The sequence below is a fragment of the Mesitornis unicolor genome, unplaced genomic scaffold, assembly GCF_000695765.1.
Source record: "Mesitornis unicolor isolate BGI_N332 unplaced genomic scaffold, ASM69576v1 scaffold2924, whole genome shotgun sequence".
Classification (NCBI taxonomy): domain Eukaryota; kingdom Metazoa; phylum Chordata; class Aves; order Mesitornithiformes; family Mesitornithidae; genus Mesitornis; species Mesitornis unicolor.
In genome coordinates, this window is record NW_010177885.1 from 49,116 (window position 1) to 71,753 (window position 22,638).

A 22,638-nucleotide genomic window follows, 5' to 3' on the forward strand; every position below is an offset into this window, starting at 1 on the left:
CAAAAAAAAAAGCAACAACTTGCTTCTAGTGACTAAACTTGACTAAAAATAACTAGTCCATCAAACTCAAAAGAACAACTAATGTTATTCAAGTTCATCTGGGGATCTGATTATTCTTTTGAAAATTGTAAAGAATGCCAATCCTGAAAATCCAGGCAGAAATATAGACTGATCTCAGTTTGATTGCTCTTCTTCAAGACAGCAGCTACTGCCCCTTCTCTTAGACTAAGTATATAATTTCTGACCTCTCACATCTGTAGAAAACTGCTTTTCAAGAAGAACTTATTCAAAAAATGACTGCCATTCTATTTGTAGAACAAATTGGTCTTTAATGGTTCACAGTCTTATTTGAATATTCATGCTAATGTGCAGTTTTTCCACTTAGGAAATAATTGTGTGGTAACCAAGCACTCAGATGAGCTGCAAATGCATTTCTTTTAGGAAACTAATTTACAGTGGTTCTTGATGAGATTGAGGAAACTACCATGGGCATTAGGGAAATTAAAACCTCCAGATGTTTTCATCTACCTGTCCTAGCCTTGGTACATAAAGCATATCACCTACAGCTGTAATGCTTTCCAAGGATCATATGTTTATACAGGTTAAAAATCCTGACTGGCTATCATTTTTCAGAAATGAAGATACAGACAAAGCAGTCATTGCAGATCCCACTACTTAATGCTATGCAAAATTCTACTAAGGTATAAGGAAAAATGTGGAAGAAAAGAAATTAAAATGGAGAATTTAAGCAGGTATTTGGTCTTCTGACTGACACTTCTGTCATGAAGTGTCATAAGTCATACAAACTCAGTACTTTTTCAATTATTGGAGTTACTGAAGTCAACAGTTCACATTAAAGAAGAATGTTCTCACCAGTATCCTTGGTTACAGACACATATGTGCATTCTCACCAAACACCTCGTTTTGCTGCCTCCTGAAGCTCTTGTAAAACAAACTTACCAGTAATCTAATGTTCCCAAATTCTGCAATTACACAGGTCAGCCCAATGCCAGCACTGACTGTGACAGTTTTCTACTGACAGTTTTTGGACTGTCCTGCTGGAAATTAAAAGAAAAAAAAAGTTTAATAAATGTTTGTGATAATAGGTTTTGACAGAGCCCTTTAAATCTTTAGTCAAGTATGAACCGATGAAGGTTCTTTGCATATTTTACTTATTTCCTAAAAGTACCAGTAATGAAAAACATGTTGGAACTGTCTTCAGGGACTCTGTTTTTAAATTTTGTCTATTAAACAGTTCAGTTATAAAGTGTATTTACAAATGCTTTTCTCTTAAATTAATTTTTTTAGAGAGATCTATTATTTGCTGTCATATATTAAAGACCACAAGAAGGGAGGGAAAGAAAAGAAGAACCCTAAAGCTTTTTTTACATCATTATCCATTTATTAAAGCACTTAAGAGTGTGTGCTATCCATACATTTTTATGGGACATCCATTACAAAAAGTACTGGCCATACTGAATTAATGGGAGCTTTGCCTTGGAGACTGAACTTCACAGCCTGGGCTTTAGGCATACCCTCATTTTGCTTGGTGATCTGGAACTCGTGGTTGCAAAAACTAGAAGTTAAAAGCCTTGCTGACAAAGCTAATAAGGCCGTGAGAAATTGAATTACACAGTGTTGCACAGAGGAACAACTGAAGAAAATAAAAGTTCTGCTGGAGGAACTGAGAAAAATTGGTGCAGCATTTGCAGGTCTGGAATCTTAACTTCTGCTGTCTTTCTTTGCTGTCGTCTCACAGAATCACAGAACGTTAGGGATTGGAAGGGACCTCAAAAGATCATCTAGTCCAATCCCCCTGCTGGAGCAGGAACACCTAGATGAGGTTACACAGGAAGGCGTCCAGGCGGGTTTTGAATGTCTCCAGAGAAGGAGACTCCACAACCTCTCTGGGCAGCCTGGTCCAGTGCTCTGTCACCCTCACTGAGAAAAAGTTTCTTCTCAAATATAAGTGGAACCTCCTGTGTTCCAGTTTGTGTCCGTTACCTCTTGTCCTATCATTGTTTGTCACCGAGAAGAGCCTGGCTCCATCCTCGTGACACTCACCCATCATATATTTATAAACATTAATGAGGTCTCCCCTCAGTCTCCTCTTCTGCAAACTAAAGAGACCCAGCTCCCTCAGCCGCTCCTCATAAGGGAGATGCTCCACTCCCTTCATCATCTTTGTAGCCCTACGCTGGACTCTCTCCAGCAGTTCCCTGTCCTTGAACTGAGGGGCCCAGAACTGGACACAATATTCCAGATGTGGTCTCATATTTTCATCTTTTGTGTTTCTAGCTTGCTGCATAAAGAAAACAGTTGTATTGTATGTGTTCTCTTAGTTTTTAGTGAAACAACTGATGAATACTAAGAACCCCTGGGTTACTGAACTTATTTATCCTGAAACCTGTGAACAGTGTGCTCGATGTTTTCCAGCCTCTGTATACCAGCCCAGGTGAACTCTACCATGCACACAACAGCATGGCAAACTCTTGAGGCAGGTGGTGAAACAAGACTTATTGAAATACTGACTAGGGTAGAAGAGGGGTAAAGGAGGGTGTGAAGAACCTCTCCTGACTCCAGAGTGCAGAGATGACCTATGGCAACTGTCTACACACAAATACCTGTATTGTCACCTATGTACATTTTTATCTGATGTATAGAACATATATGGGATTCCAGATGTAAATTCTTATGTCACACAGACATTGGTATATCATGAGACCGTCAGAGCACATTTTTCTTTATTGAGCCACTTAAAACTAAAGCATTGCAATACTCTTTGCTTGTTTGTTTGTTTTTTAACCAGGAGCTTCCATTTAACTATTTTCCTTCTCCAAAGCTTGTTTTGCTTTCTGTTATGTTTCCTCCAGCAGATATTTTTGCTGACAAACTTGCATTTTTGTCCTCTAATAGGACACTTAGGGAACTCACTAAGATTTGGGAAACCACTTTGCCCTGTCTGCACTTAATCCAGATCACAGTGATGTTAAATGAACTCCTTTTAAATAATTCATTGCAGCAGAATCTGGTTTACTTTTAGCTAGCTCTTACAGAAGAAAAGAGGCCTTCAGCTTCTGAGCTTCATCTTGCAGAGCTGACAAATTGCTCCCAGGCTGCTGTCCAGATGTTCCTCCAAACCAGGCTGCCAGAGAAAATCCCCCACATCTTTCCTCCCCTTTTCCTTCTGACACCCAAAGCGCAATGCCTCTGTGCCTTGTGCCAGCAGCCCTGATACAGGAGGTGATAAATCTAAAAGGCAATTACCTGTGCATCTTCCTATTATAAGAAAAAGGGAAGCCTTTCACCTACTGATGGACAGATTTAATTAAGCCTTCTCTCTTCAGACACCACAGACAGTAGCCTCAGTGTACTCACCAAAAAGAGTAGCTGTGTTATGCATTGCAGTGTATGGGATCATGATAGGACAAACAGCTCAAACACAACCCAGAAAAATAACAGTGTTTTCCCACAGATAGGAAATGGAGGCTGTTTCAGGCCTGGGCAACATGGTGTGTCCCTGAGAAAACTTTGAGAAACCAGCAGTTTGTGTTCAGCTAACACTGGCCCTGTTTTAGCTATGATAGGCTGAGGCTACTAGGAGAAGCGACATTTGTAGGGAAGGATACAGTATATGTTAGCATAGCTGGTAGAAGAAGGGAAGAAAGACAAGTTTGGGGTACACAAGCCCTGAAAATTACCTCAGAAATAACTCATCTGCCTGAAAGTGTGTCTGTTTTTCCAGCCTTTTTTATAACAAAAGTTATTCCCAATATATTTTACCTCAATTATGTTTATGTGGAAAGTAATATATTACCTAATAATTGTATTTGAATGGAAGTCATGCTGGTTATATTACAAGCATGCATTAATTTAAACGTGTGCATACATAGGCGCCTGTAACTTAAATGGTGTGTTATACATAGAGTTGTCTGTATCTGTAGGCAGACATCCTTCTCCAAAAAAAAAAAAAAAGAGGGGAACCAGTTTTATTAGTAGTGTAAATCAATATAATATCATCAGCTGGAAAAGGAGTGATATTTAATTTTACTAGCTGGGATGTGGTCCATAGCACAGGTTCCCATTATATGGGACACAGTGAAAGGAAGCAGGGATTTCAGTCTGCAGGAGCTGTTTGGTGAAAGAGCCTTCTAAAAGAAGTTGTAGCTGCTTTGAAGGTCAACTTTAGGACAGAGAAGCTCTGAACAGCCTCTCAAAAGTGTAATGACAATTAAAAAAGGCTTCATAAAACATAGAAATTAGTGTCAAGTAGGATTAGTCTCATGGGATATTCTCTTGTGATATACGATCAAATAGCTTTAAAAGCTGTACCTAACACCTTTATTTTTACAGTCATACTACTCTTCTATTTGTCAGTCAGCAGCTGGTTTTTGCCATCTGACTGATGCTGTCTGGGTTGACTGGGGTCAAATTCAGCATTCAGAAGCACTTATGAGCAGCCACATGAACACTGCTCAGGTCTCAGAGGTAGCCACAAAGAGAAAACAGAGGACTTCAGTAAACAGCTATTTATTTGGATTACACTTTGGCTTCAATTTGTCAGCTGCACCACCAGCAGCAAGAAAAGAGAAATGGAAATGTCACAGAAGATCGTAACCTTTAAAATATATGTGCGTTTTTTAAAAAAAAGACCCCAAGACCAGCACAAAACCATGTGCGTGTGCCAGCCTGCAGCAGTGTTTTCAGCCTTCAATGAGTTCACCATGGCAGCCCGCAGCCCTGCTGCTCTGTGCTGGTACCCGACCTTGGGAGCCCGCGTCTGGAGGGAGGCATCAGTCACCACTCCTGGAGCATCCCCATGAGGGACCAGCGGGTCACACCAGGAGCAGGTTTGCACTGCTGCCTTTGCCACCATCTCTGGAGCACAGTACATAGGAAAACCCATCACAGCCCACCCTAAACCTGCCAGCTAACAGCATGACCACATCATCAATTTTTAACGACAGGCATAAATACAGTTTCATCTTTGCAAATGGAAACTGTTTTGTCTGCACATGTTGAAGAAATTTCTGTGTCTGCCCTTTGAATCTTCTTTTAAGGGGATTGCTCAACTGTTTGAAGAATTAAGGTTATAGCTGACATCTTCTAATGTGAACAGTACTCCTAGTCTATGAAAATCCCAGGATGTTTTCTGTATATGTGAAAATGCTATTTTGAGATTGAAAAGTGTTGGAATAAAGGTGTCTTGAAGTAAAAGCCTACTGATGTTCCGGACATACTCAAGACAGCTTAATTACTGCATAAGGAAAATAATGTCTGTAGAAATCATGTAGTATATACTATAGTAGAAAAAGAGGGATGAATAGCAAGGTTTTGCTAAAAGTGCATGAAATACTAAATTTTTTATAAAGCAGTCAACATTGCGAGTTTTTCTCCAGAGCAACATACTTTGTTGTAACTATTGTGTTGTTTTGGTTGTTTTTTTTTTAAATGTGTGTGTGTATATATATATGTGTGTGTGTGTGTGTTGATTCAGCAGGTATTTTCAAGTGCTGTGGGGAATGTTGAGATGTAATTGATATCCTTTTTTTTTTGGTTTTTCAATTGACACTTCTTCAGACAGAATATATTTAGTTTTGGACCCAAGAGTACCCTGCTGGTTGAAAACATCAGCTATAAAAGTTATCTGAAAGTCATTGAAGTGCCATAGGTGCTCTTTTCAAACAAGGTCATCGGTTAGCAAAACATCAGAAAGTTTCTGCACACTATATAGCACATCAAAAATAGCTAAGTTGCAAGGCCAATCATCTGAAGTTGGGAAATGCCAGAATTAGATACCCCTCCAGTACTAATGGTACTTGCTCTTCCGTGAAGAAATGTGTTATGACACAGGTTTTAACTTCATAAGCCTATATTCCCCCCTCCCCAGCCCACTCCTATTTGAATGAATGGGAAATTACTCCTTATATTCTTTTATACTACCTATATTTTATTTAGAATTCACTGTTCAGAAGCTGAACTGAACATAAAATTATTCATTGGCTCCCTGGGGATTTCATGATTTTAATTTCATTTCATGAACACTGTCATCAGTGTCCAAGTGCTCCACAAACACTTGTTTCTCTGTACAAGGTCACCATGAGATGAAGTAGCAATTACCTGCTCCCTTTTATTGGAGGAAACTAAGGTATAGGGAGATGGAGGACAAACCTGAGTTTTGGGACTACACATTATGAACATATTTGAAACATATTTATAGTGTTATATGTATGCAAAACTGAGCTGAAATGTGGTGGATGGCTGGATAGTAGCTCATGTTAAACCTAAAGTCAGAAGTTTCCCCATGACCTCAAGCAAGGTGTGCAACTGAAGAACCAGGGAAAAGAGATTACTTTTCCAAATATTGAAGTATTTGTCTCCTTCCCAAGGGTCAAGAGAGAAAATCTTCAGTGTTTTGCTATTAACAACAAAGAGGAAAGCAAGTCTCTACAGCTGAGGCTCTGCGGGTGCAATTTTGCTCACATGGAAAATTCTGTTTTGAAATACAGAATAATTCAGTCCACAGGAGACCTTAGGGATTGTCCCTCCCTTGCTCAGAGCAGGACCAGCATAGCTCAGGTGACTCTGGGCTTGTCTGCCAAAATTTGCAGTACTTCCAAGGATGGAAACCCCACAACCTCTCTGGCCACTGAGCTCGGTTGAGCAGAATCAAGCCCTGTGTGAATACAAATGAAGGGTGACATCTTATGTCTACAGAATGACCTTGAAGAAAGCATCTGATCCCTGCAGCCTTCCCTACCTCATAGGTATCACGAGGGGTAGATAAAGCATTTGAGTTTCTGAGTTTTTCAGTTACACTCCTGAAATGTGCTGTAGAAGTGCCAAAGGAAGACTATACCAGCAGCTTTTCCCCCATGAGATATACAGCTCCTGAGTCTTTAGTACTAGAAATTTTGCTGTACCCTATTCAGAGGGAAGAGGACCTATCTTCTTGATGAGACTGAGATTAAATGAAAAGTTCAGAGACATCTGACCTTAATATTCTGTCATCTTTGAGGAAACATCATGTCACTGTCTGAGCCACAATAATATTTGACACTGGCACTGTTACTAAATGCTGAAGTTTTCAATTTTGATTAAAATTACAAAAGACAAAAACTGTACTGTCAAGCATCATCTTGACACAGACATTAGCTGTGCATAACTTTGTCTACCTGGTGAATTTAAAGTTATGGCAAATTTTACCAAGGATTTAGCTCTTGGTGTCTGCCATTTTTCTTCTCTGAGTGGAATGCTTGCTTTATTACAAACTTATCTACCTGCTTCTCTTATCCTAAACCCCTGCTAAAGTCTTTGGAACTTCAGTGACCATAAAAATAAGGAAGATTTTTGTCCTGTCAGATCTGAGTTTGTATTTTACTGGGACTATGCAGACTCTGGAAATTAGTTTCTGTTATTGAACCATGAAAGAAACAAGCCAATATATTGCTAGGTAAATGGGTGAGACTTGGTTTTTTCTCATGTGGTCCAGGCTAACATTCCTTATTGACGTCTAAGGACTGCTTCAGAGCTCACATGCTGGAAATGGTTTCATTTGCGTGCAGGTAACATGCTATTTTCCTTTAGTAACTATGCTTCTTTGTTAGCGTGTTTGGAAGTTGCCTCAGGGTATATACCCTGGTTTCCATGCATCTTGAGCTCTCTGGGAAGTTCAAAAGTGTCAGTGTCAGCTGATTGCTCTGCTGGTTCAGCTGCCTGGTCAGTTGAGCAATTGCTAATTTGCATGGCAAAATTTCAAGCCTCTTTCAGGCCAGCACACACAGCTAAGGAAGTGCTGCATAGGAACCCTCATTGAAGCACTAAGCAAGTTGATTTTTACACTGGGCTCAGTATTGGCTAATTTCATCAAGCCTGCTGAGACCCAGTCCTTGTCCAGCTTTGTCCTGGCTGCTCCATTTTTCAGACAGTGCAGAACAGAGAAAAGATATCAACATTATCATCACTGGATGCAGCCAAAACCACTTCCTGTTCTTCAGATAATGGTAGTGTTGGGAAAGCTTTCATTTCCCTCCTGGGGCAGAGAAATAAAAAGTGTAACTTGACAGGAAAATGGAAATTCTGAAAAATGCCTTTATTTTATAAGGAAAAAAAATCCAAATGTTTCTTTTCTGTTTCCAGCCTGTAGTGACTGTAGCATGTGGCTTAAGCTGCTTCCAAGCAATTCACGCAAGCTGCCAATGTCACCCAAAGGGTGGGGATCTGTCCTGGTGTCAGTAAGAGACTCTCAAAGCTCCACCTAGAAGCTGAATCCCCACAAAACTCTGCTAGACCCTGAATCCAGGAAAAAGAGGCTACTAACAAGAAGATGCCATGTGGGCATTGCATAGCATGACATTGCATGGCCTGATTCTGTAGATGGTTTGTTGGCCTCAGAGCTTCAGACTCTGGTAACTCCCATTTATCTAGAGCCAACTGATTGAACCGGCAGGAGACCAGTTTGTTTTTATGCTGGATGTTACTGAAAGTGAGAGACTGTCATGAAAATTTTGGGTCTACCGAGTGATCTTTTCCAGTGAGAACCCTAATCATCAGGCTATGCCAAAACAAACTTAGTGAGACTAATCACAATTAGTAGCAGCAGTCTTTTGAACAAACATATTCTTCATGACATTGTCAGCTTTGGTGTAAAGCTTTCTCCATGTTCCTGAGGAGGCAAGCTCTGACGGCCTCCATTTCTGGTCTGGGTGCCACCTATGGAAATGGATGTGGTTTTGCTGTGCTGTGTTAGGAAGGAACGGGACAGCTCTGAATACAGCTCCCAGGGGCGTCTTGTGTGCCTGAGCATCTGAAAAGTGGATCACAGTTGTAAAGGGGGATCACAGGCTTGCTGTACTTTCAAGGTGTCCCTTTCAAGGGCACACTTTCTAGCACTCACACTTCATCCAATTCTTTTTCTTTTCTTCTAGTCCTCGTCAGTGTAAATGACACCCTTCATCTTGATCATTTGCCCCTAAATGTCTGATGTATTCTTGTACTGAATGCATTAAGAAGCTCAACTCCTTGCTGTGAGGAGTAAAGAATATAAAATGAGGCTATACAAATAAACAGGAGACATTGTCTTCTGGATAGGACAATATTTGTGAAAGGGTGAGCCATGAATAGTTAAGATCTGCCTGTTCCCATGCACAGCTAAGGCAAACACTTGAGAGTGATGTGACTGGGAAGTGGCTGATAGCTATGCTTTCATGGTGCTACATCATCTTTCCCTGCTGGCCTCCACCAAGGGCAGCGCAGTGGTAGAGAAAGGGTGGTGATGATAGCTTTCATGTTGATCTTGACGGTCTCTGTGCAGATAATGAAGAGAGAGAGAGTGTGTGTGTGTGTGTGTGTGTGTGTATGCACGTGCACGTCTGCACACCATAATCACAGATAAGCTACTCATGGCTCAGGTGACAGCTGGCTCTGTAATGCCAGATTGACCAGAAATAACCTGCAATCCCACCCATTCCCTGTGCATCAACTCCCTCTGTTTCCTCCATGTTCAGCTCTGCTGTGCTCCTGCCCTGGGCCAGTGAAAAGCAGCCGAGATCCCACACATACTCTGCATGCTGCAAGCCACCCATGGGAGCAAATGCACAATTAGGTGGTCACATCTATTCTTTTTTGGCTGCTAATTCCCAAGATTTTCCTCAAAGTCTGCCCTGAAACTCGCTTCACCATCTCTCTAGAGTTTTGTCTTGGCTCTCTTTGAAATGACAGGAAAACTGCAGAGTTATTTTTAACAGCACCTCATCAATTCTGTGTTGCCTATTGCTTTGGTTCACAGCTCTTCCACCTGAGCTGATTCTGCTTATAAATACTGTAGAGGGTTCACCTTCAAGGATGACGATTTAATTAGAAGTGCAAAGAGCTATTGCCCAATATGTCAGAGACTAATGAAGGAGCTTTTGTGGTTGGTGGAGAGCAGCTTGCCAAGGTATCCATTCATTTCTGTACATGTAAGACGAAATGCAACTGAAGCTGTTGCCATTTTAAAAGGACAATCTTATTAGAGTACAGGCAAGGATAACAGAATAAAATAAATGGCTTTTGGTGCTTAATCTGTTTGTATGTAGGTTCAGGTGTGATTATGTAGGCTGCTATCAACTTTAATTAAGCTTTCCCTTTGCTCCTGACCTTGGGGCTTTAATGTAATTTGTTCTATAGGAAAGACAGGTTGGTTGAGCTCAGTGTTTTAAAGTTCAAATTGATTTAAGTTACATTTAATTTAAATTTCCTTATGGAAGCATATCATTTTACTGTTACTAATGTTGGAGCAATTACACAGAGGTGAAGAAGCTGGTACAGAGCAGAGCCTTACAGCCCTCTAATGCTTTTCTTCATGAACAAAAGTATCCCTGCCTTGTGCTTTTGGGATAGTGTTCTTTAAATCCAACAGTGTCCCAAAGATCTCCCACTTTCTTGTGAGTCTCTGGCTGCCTGGTTAGACAGGAGGTGACAGTCGGACATTAGGCACCAGCATGCTGGTGTGCAAAGGCACAGATGAGTCCAGCAGACCTGTCCCCACCTGGGAACAGAGGTGAGGTCCTTAATGTTACCAGTGTTTTTACTCTCTCCAGTATAACAGGAACTCTTTTCTTGTCATGGGAGTGGTATGAGCCCTCTGGGAGGGCTGGGACCTGCAGCCCTTGGTAAGGCAGGCACACCGAGTATCATAGGCATGATGGCTGTTTAATTACAAGCCTCTGGACTGAGTCTTATCCTTTGGAGCTGAGCTCTCTGTCCTTGAGGCTCTGAGATGTTTGGGAATGGTGTGCACTGGGACCTATCCTGGACAAAGGGGAGCCCCTGGTCACACTATTCTGGCCTTACAGAAACAGGGTGGTGGCCACCCCAGGAAGGCGCACATGACACAGGGGTGCAAGAGCTCAGCGTGGGCAGCAGTGATGACACCCATGGCATGAGACTGGGAAATGCCGGAGGTGCTGCCATTTGTTTCCTCAATACGTTGTGGATTTCTGTACTATCTACTGATTTTGTGATGTTCTTTTATGAAGCACCTAACTCACTTTCAATTAAATAAAAGAGTACAAAGGTTTGAACTGTGAGGTATTTATTTTATGCTTTCTGACTGACTAAGAGAATGAAAACTTGACAGTTTCAATGTAAAACCAGTAACTTCCACAACTTATCTTAAAACAATTTTTTTTGTTACAGTAATTTGAGAAATTGGTTTTGGTATTACTCTTCCATGGCCGAGATAGAGACTAGTTTCTTCCAAACTTGGTCCCAGAGATTTCAAAATCTTATGTACCTATGCATTTCCCATTAAAAAAAAAAGTCACAGGTTAGAAATTCTGTGTATTTGTTTCTTGTCCATCAGCATCAGAACAAATACCTGCAGCAGCCTTGCTCCTGACAAGCACATCACAAAGAGACCTGTCTTCATTTTAATCTCAAACGATTGCTCCAACAGGCAGGAAAGTTGCCTCCTCTCGCCATGGCTGTGTCCGGCCAGCTCTGTGCTCAGGGTTATCCCTGGTGCCTGTCCCCTTGCCTACTGTCAAGTCTGAAAAGTACCGAACATTTTCAGCAAGCGCCTGCAAGGGGAACATTCCTTCACCTCAGAGGGCAGAGGTGCTTAAATCTGAGGCAGGAGGAGGTTGTTGTGGGGTGTGGAGCTGGCATACAAAATGGTCCCATGCTGGAGACCTGCTGGAAAGTTTACTTGGCCCTTGCCATCCCTAAGAATAGCTACAAGTCCCTTTTGTGTCAACTCCAGCAACTACCTGCCCTGAAATTCTGAAACAAGGGAACATAACATCCATTGTAAAAAGAGGAGGAATAGTTCAGAAAGTATAAAAAGCCCACAGGGAAGCACACTGTATGACCCCCCTGCAGTGTCAGCAGTGTGCGCTGGGCTGGTGCACTTCCTGCAGAGGCATTTTCTTTCTAGAGAGATGGTGAGGTTTCCCTTGGGAGACTCAGGCAAGCCCAGAGAAAATTAATGGTGAAAAGCACTCTCTTTTCCCTGCTGGAATGCCACATAGTCGGCCGCAAGAGCCCATTAAGCGACTGCTGTGACCTAAAATAACCTGACTAACACTAAAACTATGAATGGGCTGTCCAAACTGTATGCTTTTTTTTCTTTTTACTTTTCCTTTCTTTTCAAAGAGAGCTCCCGTCTCTGGGAGAGCTTTTCAGCCTACTCAGGAAAATGGTGTGCTGGAGGAGTTTGCCTTTCCAACTTCCTCCTTTATTCCCCCCTCTTTACTGTTCATGTCTTCAGATGATAAAAGATGACCCCCCACAAAAGACCCCACAAGCCTAACCAGCCAATAAACCTCTCTTCATACATACCTGGCTGTGCAGGCAAAGGATGTTGGGTGTCAAGTCTGAAGACATTTACCCTAAATCACTTACTGCAAGGAATCAGGTAGAGACCTATTGCCATTCACCCAGCTGTGAGCCAGGAGTGTGTATCATCCACTCCTGGGAAAGGGGGAAACTCAGTTGTGCAAAGATCTTCTGGACTCTCTGTTTGTCCTAGGGGTAGTCCAGGGTTGCTATTATTTGTTTTTCAACTGAGTTGTTTGGTGTAATAATACCTCACCTTGCTTAAAACTCCTAACTCCTCTTAGCTATGGTAACACTGCTATGGAGCTCACTCAGTTAAAAATATTGATCAACCAAAAAGAAAACTTTTAAATGGCAGAATTTCTTTGGATCTGAATAGGACAAGCAATCTCCAACCTAAAAGCAAGGAGAGGGAAAAACTGTACTGAGCTCAATGTAATTGTGTTAATCAGACTATTTAAGTGAAACAGTAATGGAATAAAGAAGGATAAAAGGGTTCTTATAAAAGGCAGGAGTGAGGGAGTTGCTAACTCATTTGAGACAAAAGGGAGAGTTAATTACTATCTGTGAATCATTAAAGGGTCAGCTGAGGTTGGGGGCACAGGGAAAAGTGTAATATGAAAAAGAATGCTTCTCTCTAAGGAGGTACAATTTTTAGTAGACAGAAGACAGAGAAGAACTTTATTTCTTAAATTCCTCTTTTGAAGTGAAGTCTCCTATCACCCTCAAGACTAAGACAGGGACCTAGTTCTGTGCAAGGCCCGCTTGCTTGATATGTTGATGTTCTGGTACTTTAGGGAGTTTCTTTTGAGGTCACATGCTGGTGCCAACTGTTTTTTTTTTCACTTCCATGAACATTTTCCAAAAGGGCGTTCGGTGCAAGGGGGGAAGTGTATCACATCCTGGGATGCAGACTCATAAGATCCGTGGATTTTGATGGTTCTGTTGCAGGGAAGTGTTTAAATTGATGCTGGTAGGGACCCGTCAGGATGTTTACTCTTATCTTGGTACTACAAACCAGCAGGGAATTGACTGCTCCCAGCTGCAGTGATCTGAGAGAAGAGATTACCTCCAAACCTTGACTAGATGAGGGTAGTACAGGCATTTCCTTAAAGCTTCTGTTATGTGTTTAACTAGCTCTACAGCTCCAGTGCTGTTTGGAAAATTAAAAGCCAATAAAACCGCCAAGCCAAGGGGACTGTACACCTGTTTACAGTTACATGTGCTGAAGAGCTGGCTCAATCCAGGGCGTGGAGCCAGGCACCCTGCTGGTCTGGGCCTCTGTGTGCTAAGCAACAGCCCGTTTCCACTCTGATTTTAACCAGCAGGAGACTTGCCATGAATTTCTTTGAATATGAGGCCCCCAAAGGCATCTTCACTTCATAAGGAGGATGAATATTACCAGGCATATTGAATGCAGATGAGGAGGAAGTCTTGTTAAATAAAGTGCCAAGTAAGTTGGCACTTTCCAGATTGTCAGCCAAATGTAGATTTAGGGAGTTATTGGAATGTTTCCACCACTAGCAGTCATCAGGAGCTTAAAACATCTCACACTCATTTTTATCTGTCACTGAATGAGAGTTTTGGTGTGGAGTACTGCCATGGGACCTGCCATCCCTATGCTTGAGGGCAGCCAAGAGCCACAGGAACAAATGGATCAAGTCTCGATTTTGCCCAAAAGCTTTTTGCCTTTTTTCAGAGGACAAGAAGGAAGCTTGAATCACAGAATCACAGAATCACAGAACGTTAGGGATTGGAAGGGACCTCAAAAGATCATCTAGTCCAATCCCCCTGCCGGAGCAGGAACACCTAGATGAGGTTGCACAGGAAGGCGTCCAGGCGGGTTTTGAATGTCTCCAGAGAAGGAGACTCCACAACCTCTCTGGGCAGCCTGGTCCAGTGCTCTGTCACCCCTCACTGAGAAGAAGTTTCTTCTCAAATTTAAGTGGAACCTCCTGTGTTCCAGCTTGTGTCCATTACCCCTTGTCTTATCATTGTTTGTCAAAGTGGAAGATCAAAGTGGTCTGAGGCTCAGAAGTGCTGAATGCTACTGAGAAAATAATTTTTTATTTGTAAACACGGTATTAATGCCCCATTCAGCTCAAGCTGAGCACACTGCAAAAATTCCGGTAGGAATCAAAAAGAACTGGATTGCCCAAATATGCAATCTCCAATAAAAGTTTCTGTTTTTGTGTATTTTTTCAATGGAAAATAGTAAAAAAGATTTTGTTATGCTTGTTTAAATTAGGTTTGCATTAGCAAAGTGTTTCTATATGGAAAAAAACCCAACAAAACAAATGAATAATTTAATATTTTTTCATCCCATAGATTTTCATTCTATTTGGGAATACTTATTGGGTAATTCTAAATTTTTGATTTTTTTTTTCTTTACAGAGGAAAAAGGTTGGGTGGGTTTTTTCTTTTTTTCTGTTAGGGGTTTTTGTTTTTGTTTTTGTGTTTTTGCATGCTCTATCACCATATTGGTCAAATAGGTAGACTAGATGGGAAATGGTTCCTTATCTGAGTGGCATCTCAGCACTCCTCTGTAGATCTCTAAGAAGTACATACCGTGAGGATGTCTTCATTTAGCTTCTTCTGTAGGACTTTCCAGGACTTTAGCACCTGGGCTTGACAGAGCTGAGGATGAAAGTGCAGCTTGATTCATTTCAAGACACTTAAGTACTTTGTGAACTTAGTGCCCTTATAACAACATAATTATATTAATAATACTAATGAACCAATTATACAGAACTGCATTTTTCTATTTTAAAACAACTTGAACTGAGCATGGCGCAGAAATGTTTGCTTTAGCAGCGCCCACACTGTCACCAGCCAGGGAAATTGCAGGATTTTCTCAGCTTGCTCAAGCTTACTGAGTTTTATTGCTTTGAGGCCCAAGCTAATATTTCCAGCCAACTGAACAGCGTGTTTGTATCAGCACTAATCTGGGATGCTCTGCACCATGTTCTCTTGGCCAGGGCACACAGAGGTGGCCAGAACACACACAGGGAGGCACTTAGCGAGGCAACACAAATGTTGTTGTGTTAAACCCACCAACTGTAGTACTCAATCATTTATGCATTGTATAATGCAAGCAATATTACTTCTCATGTAATCAAAAGATGCAACAACGTAATATGAACTGACAGCTCCCCCGTAAAAAGATTTTTTTCCTTTAAAGAAAACCACGTTGATATTAGACCCAGAATAACATTTTCCTCCCCTTTCTCCTACTATGGGAAAAGCTGTTTTTTTTCCCCCAGTCCTTACGTAAGCTGCTAATTTCTGTGAGTGCAGCTCCCAAATGGACCAAAGATCCATTCCTAGGGAGTAAGTAAAGTAACATCAACACATTTATTCTGATCCAAAAAGTATTGAAGCCAAATGGAAGCCTCCTGATGGCAGATTAAGCGGATGCATAGAGTCCTGAGTGAGTTTGATTTAGAGCGCTTGGGACTTGTGCTGTTCTGGCTCCCTGCCCCATGGTAGCAAAAAAGCTGTAGGTAAGTAAACCCCATTTTTTTCCCAAAGGTAGGACCCATGGTTTTCTTTTCTGACTAAGGTACAAGAAAACATTGTTCACAGTACGGTACTGACATGGCTATCACACTTAGGGAATACCAAGTACAGTAGAAGGCAATGGAGGCAGACGTCACAAATAAAGGCAGAAGACCCTTTTATTTCGCATAGACAAAATGCAAAGAGTGTCTCATTAAATTAATATTAAAAAAAAGCCAAACCAATCCCCTCACTCCACTGACATCACTCATCCTAATTAACAACAAAAAAAAGAACAATCAAGGACCCATTTTCTAATTAAAAAAAAAAGTGCAAACATGACAAAAGACTTTTTGTTTTTCCAAATCAATGTTTCTGTTGAATTCACAAATAGGGTGATTTTTTTTTTTTGTGATTTTTTTTCCTTTTTAAATCTTGTCTGATGGAACTTCCAGTTAAAATGTTTTAGTTAAGTCTCCATGCACTTTGTAGAAAATCAGTAAAAACACAAACGCTTGTGAAGATCAGAAAACTGGACTCTTTTACCCAAAAATTCAGATGTCCAGTCAGATGAAGCTCACACTCAGACAGAAAAAAAGCAAGAGAGTCTTTGCACTGTCTGTCGTTCATATTATTAATTTTTTTGTCAAATATTTTGGCAATCTTCTTCTTTAATTATAAATATTGGAATTCAATAAAAAAAAGGTAGCTTTCATTGGATTTTTTTTCAGTGTAAATATTTACAGCCACTGTCCAGCCATGCTCTTTTTGTTATACCAGGGTGTAAGATTTTGCGTAGGGGTTGTTTCCTTTCAAGTGGCCCCGGGAGTCCAGCAGGGATTCTTGGGAGCTGCTCATTTTTGCTGCCTGTCCTAGCTCAGCTCCTTCTCGCTGAGGTAACGTTGCCACAGCACCAGGTTGCCATGACTGTACTTCTCTTGTGGAGGATGTCTCCATGGGTATCGGCTCCAGGACAGTGGGGCGCTTCAAGGTTCGGCTTTTCTGTGGCTCCAAGCAGGCTTGCCCCAAACCCAGGTCTCTGCTTGTGCCCTGCGCACCACGGTTCAATAAAAAGTCCATCCTCAGGTAGGGTGGCAAATGCATGAGATCACCTGGGGAGGCAAAAGTGAAAAAACAAGTCCTTATGGTCATATGCCAAGACATCATTAATGTTTATAAATTTGTAAAGGGTGAGTGTCAGGAGGAAGGAGCCAGGCTCTTCTCAGTGATGTCCAATGGTAAGTCAAGAAGCAATGGGAGCAAGCTGGAGCATAGGACGTTCCATGTGAACATGAGGAAAAACTTCTATACCATGAGGGTGACAGAGCACTGGCACAGGCTGCCCAGAGAGGTTGTGGAGTCTCCTTCTCTGGAGACATTCAAAACCCGCCTGGATGCCTTCCTGTGTGACCTGGTCTAGGTGATCCTGCTCTGGCAGGGGGGTTGAACAGGATGATCTTTTGAGATCCCTTCCAACTCCTAATATTCTGTGATTCTGTGTTATGCTCACCTATTGACTGGGGGATTTGCCCACCAAAGCAGAGTATCTGTAATTAATCCAGCTGCAGCATTTACAATTGATATATTGGTTTGTGGCCATTTATTACACTATGATCTTACAGAATCAAGGGCCAGCAAACTCCTTTTGGACAGATCCCTAAGAATCCACTGTTAATATTTGTTTTCATAATAGAGCGACTATAATGAGAAGTGTAATGTGTTTTACGTGCATTCACAGCATGAAGAGAAACTGAAAAGATCAGGAAGGTTTTCTCAGATCCTAAAAGGAAAGTTCATACTTTTCATTTGTCAGAACTTGGAAAATGTGGAGGTTTGGTAGATTTTCATTTCTTATTTTTCATTCTAACTTAAAACCTTTGCAATTACAGTTAATGACCTCCAATCTAGAGTACAATGACTGAATTATTTAAAATGGATGCATGACTGTTAGGGCTATAGTCTTAAAGATATTTCTGAAGAAAGCAGAAAAGCATACTTGTCCTCACATAACAACATTCACCTGCCATCCATCATTACTGTGTTTAAGCCAGACAAGGTTTGTGATCACCTGAGGAACCTGAACATACACAAATCCATGGGACCTGATGAGATGCATCCCAGAACCCTGAGGGGATTGGCTGATGTAGTTGCCAAGCCACTCTCTATGATATTTGAAAAGTCATGGCAGTCAGGTGAAGACCCTGTTGACTGGAAGAAGAGAAACATTGCACCTATTTTTAAGAAGAGTAGAAAGGAGAACCCCAGGAACTAGCAAGCTGCCAGCCTCACCTAGCCTCACCCTAGCTCTTGCATCAACCATCCTTTCTGTTCTGTATTGTCAAGGAAATCTCTTAGTTGCTATTTCCCTTGATTTCTGGGCATGTGTATGTGAGCCTGATGGTGGCAGCCTGCTCAGCCCAGAAGACTGAGTTCAAACAGATGCCTTAGACCTGCTGTCTGGAATTAGGCAGAGGTGAGTGTTACCTTCCATGTATCTGTGCATGCATTAGACATGCTACAGAAATCAGATTGGCTTATTTATTTTAGCCCTGCCTGTTAGACATTTATGAAGTTGCTTCAATGAAATGAGGGGCAATCAGGCACGCAATGACATTCCCTTCTAAAAATATTTGGTGGTGTAACCTCACGCATACATGAAAAAAGCACTGTTACAGGTGCATTTAAGATCAGTACTTCCCCTTCTTTACAGAGCTCTGCAGCTATATAGCTTCCTTTTTATGGCTAATATCAAAACCCTAGTCTCATCTACAGATGGGATGCATCCTGAATGTTAAAGTAGAAGACTCTTGGCACTACTACACCTGTGTCTACATGAGCTATTTACAGCAGTAGAAATTAAGGCTGAGCTGTGCCAGTGGCATAAACAGTAGGCCAGGAAAGCACTTCTTTGTAAAATAACAATGTGTAACGATTTCATTTTTCCTAACCAAGTAGTGATCTAAAATAAAACAGGTCCTTTGCTTTCTCATCTTTCTCTCAAGTCAAGGCACTGCAAATCTTACCTAAAAGACTAACAGCATCTGCTGTATCCATAATTTCAGGTCACAGATAGTTGCTGAGAAGTTACATTTGGACAGAATCACTGTTTATTCCTATAGAAATGCCCCAGGCACTGTCTGACACCATATGTTTTATTCTAGCTGCGTCTCCAGCAGAGATGCACAGTACACGGTATTTAACCCCCATGGAGTAAGATGTGCGTATTTCAAGATTAGGCTGACATATGCACCACAGCAACATTTATGTAAGGTTGGAGAAAGAGGGGGAGGTTTGTGCTTATAATCAAGCTGATTGCCACTTGAAAAATGAATTGTGGTAACATTAATTGGGTTTACTTATTTACCTCTTTTTCCTACATTGTGTTTCATGCCAAACCTATTTCAGCTGAGACAGCAATATACCTGCTGCTGGGGTAAGGTACAGCAGGATACAGACACACAAACTGGCAGGCACTGACTCACCCCACTTAACTACAGGCATCAGACTGAGCTGTGGGTACATCTGTGCTGTCCAACAGCTTCACTGCTCGCTTTGCATCCAGACCCCAATTCCCTGGCCATGCAGGCCACGCTGCACCCCAGTTATTTTCCTGCTAACCAAGTCCTTTCAAAATGCAGTTTTGGGGGCAGTTTGCTGCGAAGACCATTCCCCGTGGGCTGCAGGGAGGAGACAGCCTGGATGGGAAATGCTTGTATTACTTGCTTCCTGTGGCTGTATCTTTTGCAGCATCACAGTATCCTAAATAAGAAGCCTTATTGTTATACACTCCTCCCCTGCGGGGGAGAGAGACAAGAGTGTAGGGAGTGAGTGATGCTGCCCCCGCGTACCTGTCTCTGCCTGCTAATGAAGGTAGTGAGGGTCTTCGTTTTGCTGCCTCAGGCATGCTGTCAGGGCCCCAGCAAAGGCGTACAGCAAAGCATTACTCTGTGATGGCAGTAGTAGGTGTGAAAACTTTGTGACTAACTATAATACCAAGCCCTTTAATCAGGGGTTAAGAGACTGCCGAGGCCAGAAAGTGGGATTTCTCTTGTGCTCACACGTTTGCCGCCCATGTGACATAGCAGTCTCTCAGCCACAGAAGACGACGACTGATTCCGTGCACTGAACCCTCATTCCTGTTTCCTGCAACAATGGGCCTTTTCCCAAAGATGTCTGTTGCCCTGACATCGGCCATGACGGGCTGCTGCCAGGCAGCACAATGGCCACTGCTTTATTAAGACCAGCCAGGTCATTTCACATGCATTCCCTCTTACTACTTCATTTTCTGTTTTATGGACGACATTCCACGAAGGAGCTGGTGCAGAGCAGAAGTCGAAGCATGGCTCATTGGCAGTCTCCCTCAGCTGCCTCAGAGAGCCGCTTCTGTGTCTTAACACATTGCTCCTTCTTGAGAGCAACGGATGTGCATGGACTATGAAAAAAGATGAGTGTTGAACCTTACGGAGATGAAGATTGATTTTCAAGCTGCTGTCTAGACATTTCTCACACGTATTTAAGAGCTTCAGACTATGTAAAAAAGGCCTTTTTTACCTCCCTAAATCTACATAAGATGGCATAGACAATAATCTGTGTAAACAATATGCAGTTATTTTACTGTAATTTTCTAAATGTCTGGGGGTGAAGTTCCAAAAGGATTGCAGTAATGAGAAACCAGAGAGTGTAACTTGGTCTTCAAAGCTGGATACACAACGCACAATCTCTGACATGGCTTACACAGAGTACTCATTATTTGATATGATGTACACCTTTTCCTGTCATAAAAAGTACCAGTGTTTCTTCTTCTCATCAAGAAGCATCTTTCCCTGCAACTGCTACAAAACAAAGCGGATGATTAAAAACACTGGAAAAGAAAAATTTTGGGAATGTAATATTTTCTTCATTGCTAGGATTGAAATGGTCTCACAGGATAAAAAATGTCTTTGATTTACAAGAACTAATGTATTTCTGACTTAAAAACAGTCTTTGAAATAAAACCACAGGGGTTAACTTCTGCCATTCCTACATCAGTTCTGAAGTTATTTTTGAGAAGTTTAAAACCCTCTTTCCATATCTATGGAGTTTCTTGCTATTGAGCTCGATGATTTTTTTCAGGCAAAGCATTATAAAGTTCCAGGATGGTTCATTGCCTTTGATACTCTAATTACCTTTTTTCAGTGGTGTGTGTGTGCCTTATTAGTAATGAAAGCAAACCTTTCAAGTACATGAGCACTGCAAATGAGCATGTTTAATAATTCATGCATTTTTGGCTTAATTAGTACAAAAGACATTCTAAAAATATAGTTTTCTGATGTATTTTTTTTTAAAAAGGAAATTTGCTGTATTTAGAAACACTGAGTTTGTACACAAATAATAAACATCCAGTCAATTCTGAAAGCAGAAATTTAAGCCAAAGGCACATCAGTCTTTTTTTTCTGAGTGGCCAGCCCTCTAATGAATTATTTCATCTAGTACATTTAAGAAAATGTTAACTTAAATAAATACCTGTAAACAAATGCTAAAAGTCGCTTAGTATGATATTTACCACAATCAACACATTCTACCAAAAAGGGAGTGTTTTCTGAGTTAATGAAGCATTGGGCAAAAATTATTTATCCTTATTTCAGTATAACTAAGCTGATTTAAATTTTTTTTGCATAAGAAATAGATATTTTTATCCTTCTTCTGGAGGTCAGCTTCAGGTATGAGAAGGGTTGGGATGAATTTGACAGGCTACATGGAGTGAAAAGTATCACTGCTCAACTTTTCTGAGATTTTATTCCAGATAGCTGTCTTGTTTGCAGAACTAAACCAAGCTGAGATACACTCCTTTCTCCCCAAAGATTTATCTCACACCTCTTTCAAATGCCAGAGAGCTTGCATGTATATTTTCTTTCATCTGCTCCAGAAATATCTAAGGATCTGTGCTATATTCAATACAAAGATCATTGCAGATTGCAGAAAAGATGCCCTTACCATGTTGCCACGATAGCTAATGCATTTTTTCACAAATCATAACTTCCATTAAAACAAGAGCAATTTGTCTTCACAGTGCTCCAACACAGAAACCCTGTGATGACGACTGCCTGATGATTTTCAAGTTTTGGTTGCCATGAGAAGGAAATTCCATGCCATTTGAAAGACTATTTTAGAAAAGTTTATAAAGTAGGACTAGTGACTATAACAGGACAATTTATTTAACAAAGGTAAGGATAAGACTGGGTGAATAGAGCATTCACACAGCTTATTTCAATAGGCGAGTGGGCAAAAAAAGCTTTTCAAGATCTCTCTGGCATGATCTTATGGGATCAGAGACCATGCCAGAATTAAATTCATACAGCTCTGTTAGCATCGGTAAGGTGCCTTGCTGACGTACTCATGTTGAGATTTGGGATCTGCGTATACAGCTATTCATGACACTGTGCAGTGCTGGGTGGTGTACAAGCGTTGGTGAAGATGGAGTACAACTGCATTTGACATCTCTTGGCTTGTCCTGAGTGTGGAAGAGGAAGCACTGGGAGGATATTGTGTTTTCCTTTGAAAGGAAGCAAAGGAGACAGAGCTGCTGACAAAGAGCTTTAAGTTCAGGTTTATGCTGATTAAAAAGTTTGATGGGGCTTTTCAGCTCACTAGCACAGTAAATAAATTGATGAAACCTTTGCTGATACTCACAGGCTGTTTTACAGAAAAAAAGATTACTTATAGGAAAAGCTTATATTAGAAACAAGGAAAAGGTAGAGGGTTTGCAATGCCAAGGTGAGAGGTTTGCTGAAAAAAGAGCACAAGTGATGTTCAGAGGTCTTTGCCACTTCAGAAACTGACACA

General features: G+C 41.3%; 1 protein-coding gene across 1 annotated transcript in view; it reads right to left on the bottom strand.

The window, feature by feature from the left end:
• Positions 1–16,070: 16,070 nt before the first annotated feature.
• DSCAM (Down syndrome cell adhesion molecule) overlaps positions 16,071–22,638 on the bottom strand; it is a gene marked incomplete at its 5' end in the record, with an annotated part of 163,232 nt that continues 156,664 nt past the window's right edge. Inside the window, one exon of the mRNA XM_010182256.1 lies at positions 16,071–16,928. Coding sequence (XP_010180558.1) covers positions 16,588–16,928 — 341 coding nt within the window. The remainder of the gene's footprint in view (positions 16,929–22,638) is intronic.